At 31.4% G+C, this 13,681-nt stretch overlaps 1 protein-coding gene across 2 annotated transcripts; it reads left to right on the top strand.

The window, feature by feature from the left end:
• Positions 1 to 630: 630 nt before the first annotated feature.
• Positions 631 to 12,385, top strand: LOC134708449 (flavin-containing monooxygenase 5-like). 2 transcript variants are annotated; one of them, XM_063568976.1, is made up of 7 exons: positions 631 to 695; positions 4,196 to 4,313; positions 4,891 to 5,105; positions 5,675 to 5,974; positions 6,882 to 7,439; positions 8,579 to 8,744; positions 11,043 to 12,385. In XM_063568976.1, exons 2-7 carry the CDS (start codon positions 4,208 to 4,210, stop codon positions 11,303 to 11,305), a joined length of 1,608 nt encoding a protein of 535 aa, XP_063425046.1. In that variant the 5' UTR covers positions 631 to 695; positions 4,196 to 4,207; the 3' UTR covers positions 11,306 to 12,385. The 2 variants fall into 2 exon arrangements, with proteins under 2 accessions (XP_063425046.1, XP_063425045.1); XM_063568975.1 differs by lacking the exon at positions 631 to 695 and adding an exon at positions 3,315 to 3,536 and having other exon boundaries at positions 11,043 to 12,384.
• Positions 12,386 to 13,681: the final 1,296 nt, after the last annotated feature.

The following is a 13,681-nucleotide window of genomic DNA, read 5'->3' as shown; positions in this document are numbered from 1 at the left end:
AAATGCAAAAGGTGTAGTAAACTAATTTATTACACCTTTTGCATTTTTTTTTATATTATCCATTTATTTCATTGGACACGCGACATTTATTATTTTTTCTTAACCTTTCACAAGTCCCGCCATTGCTATAACAACAAGTGTTAATATTAGCAACGGGTGTAAACTGCCTTAAATTAACACCAGCCTGAGAATAAAGCTTGTCGATTCGAAACAATTAACACCCCTACTGCCGAAGTTTACCGATTCTTATTTCTACATCATTTTCGTCGGTTTGTTGTTATAAGTAAACTATCTTAATTTATGACTCTTTTTTTTTACAATTGTCCTTCTGGTAGCATAGTGCACACTTAAATCATACAGCTTCAGTGTATTAAAAAAAACTTTTGGAGGAAGCTAGTGTCAGCTAGGAGGATTAACACATTCGTCTTCAGTGATAATTGTTTCCCTCGTGTGTGTGTATCCAAAGGCAGCATGTTTATACTGTTACTTATAATATGATGATGCTTTTATAATATTATCAACAACAAAGGATAGATTTACTTACTGTGTAGAAAATTTGGAGAGAAAAAAATTGTTAGTACATGTTGCATTCGGGTTAATAAAAGAAAGTGTGGGGTACAATCACGAGACAGCAACCAAACAACACTACCAAATGACATACAGCGCCTAAAATAAGAGCGGAATCTTTACAACATGTAAGTAATGTCGGTTAGCTTTATGTCGTTCTTGTCGAGCAGAAGCCATTTAACGATATTTACTCTTATTGGGCAAATTGCGTTTGCCTTTGATGGGTTCAAGTTCCTAATGCATTGCCTGGACATGACATAAAGTGTCATTTTCCATAATAAAAACAACACCCTTTTCGCAAAAGATGGCTTCTCAGTTCTTCTTTGCCATTGCTTAATATTATCAATGTGTCTATTTTTTTAATTTCATTCTTCAAAGTTTGGTTCGTCAGAATTTTATTATGCTATTCAAGTGATTTCCTGGTTCCCCCCCCCCCCCCCCCCCCATTCAATGCACAAAGAGGTGCTTGCCACATGAGCACTTCGTTGACTCTGGGGGCTAAGAAATCAAAATTAATATGCTTTCATTATATTTTCTTTCTTTTTCCTTTTAATTTATCAGTATTTGCATGACGCTGCATGATACTTCATGTGGTAGTCGGTTAAAGAGCTCATCAGAGCTCATCAAAGCTCATGTTATTGTCTGTTATTATGTATACATATACAACTTACTTACTTACTTACTTACTTACTTACTTACTTACTTACTTACTTACTTACTTACTTACTTACTTACTTACTTACTTACTTACTTACTTACTTACTTACTTACTTACTTACTTACTTACTTACTTACTTACTTACTTACTTACTTACTTACTTACTTACTTACTTACTTACTTACTTACTTACTTACTTACTTACTTACTTACTTACTTACTTACTTACTTACTTATGAACTTACATAATCACTTACTTACTTATGTACTTACTTACTCACTTATGCATGTTATGAACTTATATATATATAAAATCAAGTTAAATCGAAACCAGATAAACATCTCATCTCACAGACCAGGCGTGGCAGACATGTACAGATCTGAGAATACTCTTTGTTGCTGACAGCTATTAAAAAGACAATAAATAACAAATATAAAAAACTATGCATCATTGCGCAATACTTTTTCTAAATTTAGATTCTGATTAAATATTTGATATATAGTCTCTGATACAGTATGAAGTTTATTTTTCGATTACTTAGCTAATTTGAATATAGGAAATTTACCAACAAGATCAATTATGGTCAACTATCCAATTATCATATTCTAAATATATGTTTATAATCAGCATAATAAAGAACCACAAGAATTCAATTTTTGAGGAAATTCAAAAAGTTTAATTTGGATATTATGGACCTCAATGTGAACCAATTTGATAACAGGACTCACAATTCAAAATTTAAATATTGCAATCATATCAAATAACCCCATATATTCATTTTTTTTTTTAAATCAAACAAACATGAGGGAAATTCATGACCCCAATTTCAACCAACTTGAATACTGTGTCCGAAATCAAAATTTAATAATTTGCTTGAATTCAGCATATCACAGAATCTAAAAAAATGTTTTTCTATGTTTGATTTTAGTTACTTTGTACCTTTGTGTGAACCAGTTTGAAAAACCAACCCAGAGTTAAAAATTTAAAACACTATTAGATTGCACACATTAGAGAACACCACAAATTCCATGTTTTATGAAATCAAACAATTGAAAGTTTAAAGTAAACCCAATTTGGTCAAACTTTAAAAACAAGCCCAAAATAAAAAATCTAAAACATTTGGATTGCTTATCAAATACCACTAACGATTCAATTTTTTTATGAAATCAAAAAAAAATGAAAGTTCAATATTGGACCCCAATTTGACAAACTTGAATATTGTGCCCAAAATCAAAAATCTAAATACTCGTGTAGATATAATAGCATATTAAAGTACCTCAAGAGTTCATTTCTTTTAAATAAGTTTTATTTTTGATACTTTGGAACATAATATTGACAAGAATCCGTCAAAACATGACAAGCGGACATCCTTGAAGGTATGGGAGTTTAAAATAAAAATGATAGAAGTTGTTCATACTTTGCCAAAACTTAGTATCTATTGATATATGTTAGTATCTATTGATATATGTTCAAAAATATAATAAGAATGATAGGTCACCGCGCATTTTCTCAAGCTACAGGTGGTGACAAAATGACACATTTTGTATGGATTAAACAGGAAAAAACACCATTTTGTAATTAAAAACTAAACAAAAGGATAGAATTGAAAAATGAATGAGGAAAATATAGCTTTCATACAATGCTTTGAAAATATCAAAAGAAAAGATAGGGTCACCGTGAGTTTTTTTCCGGCTGAAATACAAAATAGAAAAATTCCATGTACAATCCTTCAGAAAATGCACTGTTTTAGAGTTACTTCCCCTTAAAATGCCAATTTGAAAACATTTAAAAACAACCAAAAATTATAAACACTTGTAAAAATAATAATATAAGTTATATTCTTATAAATTTGTTCTTTTAAATGATAATTCACATTAAATATCTACATTCCTGGATTTAATTTTGCTAACTTAATAGAAAATCTGGACCTTAGATTTCTCTGTTTTTTACAATCCAAGATGGCGGAAGACACCCATACCACCTTAATGATTAATTAATCCGTTTCCTACAATATATTAAGTCACCATTTCGTTTCCTATTATCAGTCGCTTGTATTAATGTGTAAATGTCAATTACTTTGTTTAAATAATTTTACAAAATTATATAATTTACATGTGGGGCAGGTTCTTGAATCCGGATTTTTTAGTGAGTCCGATCTTGGTTTATGAATTATATTGTCGACATACATAATGACACTGGCTTATCGGTGGACTGTCAACATAATTTATCTCATCTGTTTATCAGTTCAAAAGTTGGAACAGGAAAATAAACAAAGCGTATATATATCGGCTTTTTCTGGTTGCATCTGAGGTAAGTGAATGTGAACAATATATGACATGTATTTAATAGTTTCTTTGTGTTCAAAATGTACACATTTAAAACAAAGAAGTCAACATCGCTGAAAATAACACATCAGATATCATGCTATGTGCCAATGACTTCTATAGATAAACAAAAAAATTTAGGAAAACAGATGAGGAATTTAGGCAACAACATGGGGTCTGAGATTACACCCAATTAATTGTAACCTTGAATCTTGATGACATTTAGCAGGAAGAACAATGTAAATTTGATTATACTTTGAAAAGACACAAAACTTGCATGTCTTCTCCAATCAATTATAAAAATATTTTAGCATAAACATCACAAGAAACTTGCACCCAGAAACAGAAATATGTAGTAAATCTTACAGGACTCTTGGATTGTTAAAGCATGCACAACTTTTAATCTTTTCTCCAGGAAGTAAAATAACAAACATGCATGTACAAAGGATTTATTTATAATATAGTACAATGTTGTATTAGAGTCTTAGGTCAATCGGAGCTATCTAGAAAAACATAGTAGCTACAGATCAATCCCTCTAAAAATCAGCATCTACCTAGGGATAATCCATTATTCATAAAAAGTAGCTAACCGAAAGTTTTTGATGCAATGTAAATACATTGTCTGCAAGTTTATAATTTTTACAGAAAAAAGCCACCATGAAGGTTGCAGTAATTGGAGCAGGAGCCAGTGGATTAACTGCTATAAAGTGTTGTTTAGATGAAGGAGTAGAACCAGTATGCTTTGAAAGAACAGATTATATAGGTAAGTGACAGAAATCAACTTCAACAAAAAACAATATGCAATGAACATGATGAATTAAAAAAATAATGCCTCCCAGAACCTAAAAAAAATCTTTTAGCATGTGGTTCATGTGTACATGTACTTCTAAAGCTACATCGTACTTATGCTAAACGCTAACGTAATGAAAATTGTTCTTCATTAGTGTATCAACACAATTATAAATTAGTAAAATTACACAAAATTAGGACACAATCAGTAAAATTACAGATCAGACAACTGTACTGGTATATAAAGATCAATGCATAATTCACAGTTGAGTAAAGGTATTTCTATTTTGACAGGGTGAGTGTCTGACTCTCCTGCTATAAATGGATCACCCCTCATGCAGATTCACACTCAATTCAAAATTATGACAAATCAGTAAAATTACAGATTAGACACTTATAATTGGTATCTAAAAAACAACAAGTGGATTCACAGTAATGGTGTTCCTTTTTTTACTATGTTTGTCGACTATTCTGTTTTCATCACTTCTTTGTTGATTGAAGTATTCATTTTACTCTGACTATTCATTATTCGATATTAATATCTCTAACAGGTGGATTATGGAGGTATACAGACAAGGTCACTGAAGGTCAGTCATGTGTGATGAAGTCTACCATTATCAACACAAGTAAAGAAATGATGTGTTACAGTGACTTTCCCATACCAGCAGACTATCCTATCTTTATGCATAATACTTATGTTCAGAAGTATTTCAACCTTTATGCTGATAAATTCAACCTACGGAAATACATACAATTTGGAAAAGAGGTATGATTAGGAATTATTAATATGATTTAAGAAGTGTGATATAAAAATGAAAGGACTTAAATATCATCACCAGGAATTATCATTCAGTCAATCAATTAAAGAAACTGATGTACCAGTAGTTATCTTCAAAATCTGTCAAAGTTAACATTCTTTCCCTATTTTCTATAAATGGTGAAAAGTAACATAATTCCAGCGTCACTGATGAGTCTTTTTGTAGACAAAACGCACGTCTGGCGTATATACAAAATTAAGGCCTGGTTTCTATGATGAGTTTTATTGACTTTTTCAAAGGAGTCATTCTATACAACTTCTTGACTTTAAATTCAATCATTTGTATTGGTCCAGTGGCAAATACCTCATTATCGATAAAAAAACAAAAAATAAGGTACATGTATCCATCCAGGACAAATCAGTACATGCTCAGCAAAAGGGCACATAAAACAAAGAAGTATATAGGACTGAACTTATTTGACAAAAAAGTATGAAAAAGAATACTTTACACTAAGGCTACAGTATTATTATACAAACTCCCTATGAAGCAGGAAAAATATTATTCATTTTTTTTTAAGATATTAAGTATAAACAAGCAACCTGATTATAAACACAATGGTCAGTGGAATATCAAAGTGAAAGACAATAAAACTGGTGATGTGGAAGACACTGTGTTTGATGCTGTTATGGTATGTACAGGCCATCATGCTGAAAAACATGTTCCTGAATTCCCAGGTTTATCAGACTTCAAGGGAGAAGTGATTCATAGCCATGACTACAGAAATCCAGCAGGATTTGAAGGAAAGAGAGTAGTTATAATTGGAATAGGAAATTCTGGAGGTGATATGTCTACAGAACTAAGCAGAGTAGCTTCACAGGTAAGAGTTTGATTTAGTTTCGAAGCACTCACTGTGCATAATGTTTCCATCTGGTCATCTACTGGATGATGTTTAAAATGAGAAAATGGTGTAAGTAATATGAAATGTTGAGAGTTTCACAAACAAGCCATAAATCTATAGGTTGCATTTCTGTATAAAATATTGACAATGCAATTTCCCATAGGAACTCCTTTTATGGCTAAAACTGTACCACTTTTACTAAGAAGTTTAGAAAATAAATCTTTTCCTAGAATTGAAAGTTCATATGCACTACACTTTTTTTCAATGGTCAAAATATAGGACTGTGCAGCTTATTTTCAACATTTTATGCCCATAACATTTGAGAGTTTAAACTACCACACATTTTCCTAACTACCCCTACCTTGAATGAACATGATGAAGAGTTACCACAGACTTCAATGTAAACAATATGGACATGTATATTTACTGGTAACATGCCCAAGTTATGTCTACGAGATGGAACACAGAGAGCATAACTGGGAACCAGTATGTAAACAAAATTAATTTTCTATGAATATTCTAGATCTCCCCAAAAGAGGCGTGGTTTGAGAAACTGCTGTATTTACAAAGTGCAACCTAAAGCTAGTAGACTTCCAGCTGAATTTAAAAAGAAAGAAATGAAATAATTAAATGTTTATTAGATATAAGAAGATGTGGCATAAGTGCCAATGAATGAGACAACCTTCCATCCATTAGTCACAATTTGTAAAATAGGTTTATTGAAGTAATACAAAAGAATGATATGATTCTTAATTTCTTCACTAATTTGTAAGTTTATTATATAAATAGTGAGTAAAACCAACAACAGTGTATATTATATGATATGTTTTTTAAAAAGATTTCCATTGAATCTTTCAAGTAAAGACTTACCATTCATATTTTCCAGGTGTTTTTAAGTACTAGACGAGGAAGTTGGGTATTGAATAGGATAGGAGACAATGGTATGCCATTAGACATGGCCAATACTGATAGGTTTAAACTGGCAATAAAGAATGCATTACCACCTTCCGTCATAACTAGTATAGTGGAAGGTCGTCTAAATGCCAGATTTGATCATTCACTATACAGTCTCAAACCTAAACATCATGTTTTCTCCCAACATCCAATGGTAAATGATGAAATGCCAAACAGATTGGCATCAGGAACTTTGAGGATAAAACCTGATATTAAAACATTTACAGAAAATGGAGTTATATTTGATGATGGCACCAAAGAAGAGAATATTGATGTTGTTTTCTTAGCAACAGGATATAAATTTGGCTTTCCTTTCTTAGACAAATCTGTATTAGATGTCAAAGAGAATCGTGTTGAACTCTACAAATATGTTTTCCCACCTAAAATGGAGAGAAAAAATACTCTGAGTGTTATAGGATGCATACAACCTCTTGGGGCCATTATGCCTATATCTGAGTTACAGTGCAGGCTATCTTTGCGTGTTTTTCAGGTGAATTGATATGGATTTATACATTATATTTTTATATATAAAGCAATGAATTTTAAATCTTTATACAAAAATTATTTAAAGACTTTAAAAGCAGAAACATTTGCATTCCTTGAACATGGTGGATTTAAGAAATAACTGATTATTGTTTCTTTTCTAAGATGAGGTTTGAAAAGACTATTCGTCATCATGTACAAATGTATTGAGATTAAAATCTTGATGAGCTCCCTCAAATTCTTTGTGACACAATTTAATGGTTTGTCTTGTCAACTTTTAACACCTGCTATTTCAGGATGATTTAATTGAAATCTCTTCTCATAGATTAAATACTATATTGCAGCTGCTGTATCTAGAGCATATAGAAAATTGTGATAATTCATATGTTTATTAAAGGATTTTGAAATAATTTGGATATCTACATTCACATTTTAAATGTTATTCAAGTCAGGAATATGACAGTTGTTATTCATTCTTTTGATGATTCTGAGCTTTTTGATTTTGCCATTTGATTAGGGACTTCCTTTTTATATTTTCCTCTGATTTCAGTATTTTTGTGATTTTTTTTTTCAATGAACAATGTACCCACTTGTTTAGTTATAATAAGTATTGGTTTAAAAGGGGAAGGTCTTTCTTGTGTTTATAATAGAGAAATAAGGCTAACACAATAAAGTAGAAAATAAGATAAAAAATATTTGGGTCCTGATATTTTCTCATTGATCCTAGTTATTAAAAAAATAAAGAGGATTTTTTTTAGAACTTACCTGTAATCATGGTAAAGGATACTCAACAAAACTATTTTTATAATATTTACTAATACAGGGTCATTAGATAAAACTTTCAAAGATCAAAGTCACTTTAACTCAAAAGTAGATTTTTTTAAAAGTTGAGATGGTTATTTTAAGGTCCTTGTGTAGATTGGAGTTACGGAAAATATTGATTATATAGATTTTCTGGTCAAAGGTAAATTTCAGCCCTGAAATAAAGGAAAAAAGCATTTTTTTCAATATATGTGTGCATTGTCGGCATCATCACTTGGCAGCACAATTTCTAAGTTTTTTTGTCATTTTCAGAACTGTCTTTAAACATGTTAAACCTTATCTGAAATTTCTTAGTTTATTTTCATTTTGGTTTTTTTTAACCAGAAAAAAGTCAAACTTCCCTGTAGTGACGAAATGATATTGGACATAAGATCTAAAGAATTGGCCATGAAAGAGAGATATGTACAGACACAGAGACATACCATTCAGGTGGATTATATCGACTATATGGATGAACTGGCTACACTCAATGGATGTCTACCTGATCTTCGTAAGTTCTGTAATGAAATATTGTAAAAGATTTAATTTATCTAATTGTCAATGTGGCTTCCTCCACCAGTTTAGAGCGACCAACACAAAATAGTACAATAATATTGAAGGTGGCATTAAACACTAATCAATCAATCAATGTGTTCAAATCTATACACCTATTTTAATTACCTGTACATAATATTTGTTCACACTTGTAAACTATATGTCATTTAAATCTTTATTATGTAGAACCTAATGCAAATGTGTTCGACCATTTGACTCTTTAAAGAGGAGGCATGGTTTTTCCCAATTTGATAAAACAAAATATTCAGGTCATGCAGATATTCTGAATCCAGAGTTTCCCCATACATTATAGCGTAAAATATTGGATTTTTTTTTATTACTAGCATAAAAAAAACTGAATAAAAACGTTAGCGTGAAAGAGAAAAAAATGACTAAAAAAAACAAAAAAATACCCCCTCCTTTTTGGAAGTTAAGATGTTGCCCCTTTATGGAAGCTTTTTAGGTTATTTGCAGTTGTTTACAGATCCTAAAGATGTCTCGATTACGCATTAAAAAAGCACTAGGCTGCAACAGCCTGCTGACAGACGAAGAAAAAAGAATGGAGATGTTAAGGATCACAACATTTCTATATTTTCTGTTTTTTGTTTCAAATGGTATTTCTCAAGAAGCATTTGGCAAAGGGAGGTGGTAATGTTTGTTGGTTTTTTTTTTTTATTTCGAAGTGTATTTTAATGGATCTGAGATACTAGACAAACAATACAATTTATATCATATTTTTTTTTAGTGAAGAATTTATAAGTGAATCATTCTTTGAGTAAAGGCCAGTGTCAAATATTTCTGTGTACATCCAATCGATTCTGGAAGACCTTTTCAAATGAATTATGTGTTCAGCAATGATGATGCTTTGAGTCTTGCTAAGGCTTCGTAAATTTGTCGTTTTAACAAAATTAGACAAATATTTATGTAAAGAACTTTATTAATTATTGTTATAAATATCAATGTTATTCAAAAATCGTTTCTTCCTAATAGTGACGCTCAAATCAAAATATTTATAAAACCAAACAAGTACAAAGTTGAAGAGCATTGAGGATCCAAAATTCCTAAAAGTTGTGCCAAAAACGGCTAAGGTAATCTATGCCTGGGATAAAAAAAATCCCTGTTTTTTTTCGAAAAATTCAAAGTTTTGTAAACAGGAAATTTATAAAAAAAAAATATACATGGTAAAAATAATGCTCTTAATGCCCAGTTTTGTCTTCAACTTTGTATTTGTTTGGTTTATAACTATTTCGATATGAGCGTCACTGATGAGTCTTATGTAGACGAAACGCGCGTCTGGCGTACTAAATTATAATCCTGGTACCTTTGATAACTATTTACACCACTGGGTCGATGCCTCTGCTGGTGGACGTTTCGTCCCCGAGGGTATCACCAGCCCAGTAGTCAGCACTTCCGTGTTGACATGAATATCAATTATGTGGTCATTTTTATAAATTTCCTGTTTACAAAACTTTGAATTTTTCGAAAAACTAAGGATTTCTTATCCCAGGCATAGATTACCTTAGCCGTATTTGGCACAACTTTTTGGAATTTTGGATCCTCAATGCTCTTCAACTTTGTATTTGTTTGGTTTATAACTATTTCGATATGAGCGTCACTGATGAGTCTTATGTAGACGAAACGCGCGTCTGGCGTACTAAATTATAATCCTGGTACCTTTGATAACTATTGTGTACACTTAACCTGACTATCGCCGTGTAGACAAAACATGATTAAACACTACATGTAAACATTGAGTTTTATCAATGAGAACGTAATTGTGATTAGTTTACGTGTGAGTTACACTAACAAAACACAGAGTTTTAATCAGTGTGAACATGGGCTTAATTGTCTTCTTTTGAGTAGATCATCTTAGCTCTATTTGGCAAAACCTTTCAAAACTTTGGGTCCTCAATGGTCTTCAACTTCAAATTTTTTGGCTTTTTTAACTTCTTTATTGAAGATTGTCTTGTAGGTGAATGCACGCCTGCCATATTAAATTTTAATTCTGGTATATTTGACGAGTTTGTTTTAATAAAATAAAATCCCCCCCATAATGCATCAAGAATCTATCAACCTATTATTCATTATTATTACATAAGAAACAATTGTTTATATTTTCTATAGAAGTTCCCAAAGGGTATGTTTTCTCTCAATCGATTTATGACTTTCGAAAAGCGGTATACTATTGTTGCATTTATATGGTTCAACATAGGATAATGGGATAATTTGGACCATTTATCATTTGTTTTTACAGAATCAGTATTTTGGTCAGATCCTAAATTGGCCTTTACCTGCTTCTTTGGGCCTTGTACACCTTACCAGTACAGATTGCAGGGACCAGGAAAATGGAGCGGAGCTAGACAGGCAATAATGACACAATGGGACAGAACATTTGATTCCCTGAAAACAAGACCATTGGGATTTACAGAAAAACCATCACAGAAGAAATTCTTTATTTTTTACTTTGTTTTTGTGGTGCTATTTTGTTATTTGGTGCATGTTATATTTCTGAGGTAATGTTCTATGACCAAAACTTTGACTCTGTTGACCAACACAAAGTTTCTAAAGATTTTAATGACAAATGTCCTTTGACAACATAGTAGAAAGCACTGCATGTAGTTTTGTTTTCTAAAAGTTGGATACTGAGAATTTTCAAGTATTGAAATATCTTTCGATATGAATAAAAAAAATGAAAAAAATGAGACGATATAGATAAAAAAACAAATAACTGTTGATGTCACAAAATGTGATTGGTTTTTTTTTCTGAATAAAGAAATATATGAGTTTTTTTCTTATTGGTTGATACAATGATTTTGTTTTTACAACCAATAGTTAAAAAATCAAATGACAAGATACAATATTATACAGTGTTCTCCCCAGGACCCTTGAGCATCACGGTTATGTGATGCTATATTTCTGAATGTGATGCTATCTGAATTGATTTTCTCATAGATTTTATTATGGATGTGATGCTATAATTTTTAGAAACAAGATGGTATTTCAAATTTTCTTGTTTACCAGGATGCTATATGAAACATCTGGGGAGAACACTGATTATATACCTAAGATAACATTTGCTTTTTAATCTTAAACTATTTATTATTTTGTACTGCTTTATGTTGATGTAACAGGTGCTGAATTGTAATTGTTATAAAATACAGAAGAAGTAAATGTATATATTAGTGTGTATGAATTTTTAGTCAGGTCCTCCATATTTTAATTTGCTGCCTAAAATGTTTTAGAAGCTATATTCTGTCGAGCACAATTAAACGCCAAATATTTCTTTAGCACTACATATCACTCCTGTTATTGTTTGTATTGTATAAAAGGGACCATGTATGTATTTGGACACAAATAGTTGCAGACTGTCACATTATTACACTGATTGCACAAGATTATTTTTAAGGGGATTTTAATCAACTATTTACTGATATTAATGTTTAATTTGATTATTTTTTGTCTTCTAAAAGTAAATGTTGTAGTGGCACATGTTTAGCCCTCTAAGTTTTCTACTATTGTTAATGCTGTATTGTTAATGTTTTATACTAATCTCTAGTCATTGTAGTATTTAGTAATTTGACCTTTTAACAATTATACTTATACATTTTGTATGTAATTTATTTTTCTAATACAAAGATTTTATCAATAAAGTGTGTTTAAGAATAACTTGTTTTTACTTTATATAATGTTTGGCTTATCAAATACTTATGTAAGCTGTGTCTGCATTACAAAAAGTAAAATCACAAAACTACTGAACTAGGAGGAAAATTCAAAATGAAAAGTCCCTTATCAAATAGCAAAATCAAAAGCTCAAACACATCTAACGAATCAGTGGTGGATCCAGAAATGTTCATAAGTGGGGGCCCACTCCAGTCACGCTTCAGTGATTCCCTATGGAAGCAACCAAATTTTTTCACTAAAAGGGGGAGGGGCTGAGCCCCCTGCCCCCCCCTAAATCCGCCTCTGCGAATGGATAACAACTGCCATATTCCTGACTTGGGTACAGGCATTTTCTCATGAAGGAAATGGTGGATTATACCTGTCGCTTTAAATTCCATTATATTGACAACGATGTGTGAACAAAACAAACAGACATAATTGCCAAAAAAGGGGTACAGCACTGATATATGATACTGATTGTCAATTATAAATATCCCCCAAAGACCAAGGTTGTTAACGTCTGCAGGTCACCGTAAAGCTCATCGTGTATAGTAATCTTTGAATATGCGGATAACAAATGTGACAAAAACAAAAGAGAAAAACAAAGGATAGTTTATTATGAACAAGAAGATGTGGTATAAGTGCCAATGAGACAACTCTCAATCCAAGTCATAATGTACAAAACATTAGCAATTATTGGTCAAATTATGGCCTACAACTCAGAGCCTAAGCACTGGGATCATTCAGAACTATAAAAGAGGGGCGAAAGATGTCAAACTCATAAATCGAAAATAAACTGATAATACCATAACATAATATATTGTTAAACCTTTCAAACATGAAAACCAACCGTCTTGCCTATCTATATAGAAAACGAGACGAGAAAAACTTATGAAGCAAACCTATGACATGTGCATGAAATGAACCTCGCACTTGACAGATGCGTTCAACCTGAATCAGTTTTTCCCCTGTGTATTCTTGCTTCCTCCACCAATGAAATTGACCACCACAAAATACACAAAAATGATGAAACTGATGCTAAACACCAATACATCTTACAGTTTGCATTTAACAACTTTTGACCGACATCAATCAGCTATAAATACTTGATTATTGGCTTATTGTTTTGGACATTAATTGAGCCACTGTTTTTCTTCCTAAGTTTTGTGAGGAATATGTAATTTTTTAATTCTTCTCCGTTTTGAAGTTTTTTGTTTTGTTTTTATGAGATTG

Source organism: Mytilus trossulus, chromosome 2, assembly GCF_036588685.1.
Source record: "Mytilus trossulus isolate FHL-02 chromosome 2, PNRI_Mtr1.1.1.hap1, whole genome shotgun sequence".
Classification (NCBI taxonomy): Eukaryota; Metazoa; Mollusca; class Bivalvia; order Mytilida; family Mytilidae; genus Mytilus; species Mytilus trossulus.
The sequence above is the reverse complement of the archived record's forward strand: the minus strand, read 5'-3'. Positions and strand labels throughout refer to the sequence as shown.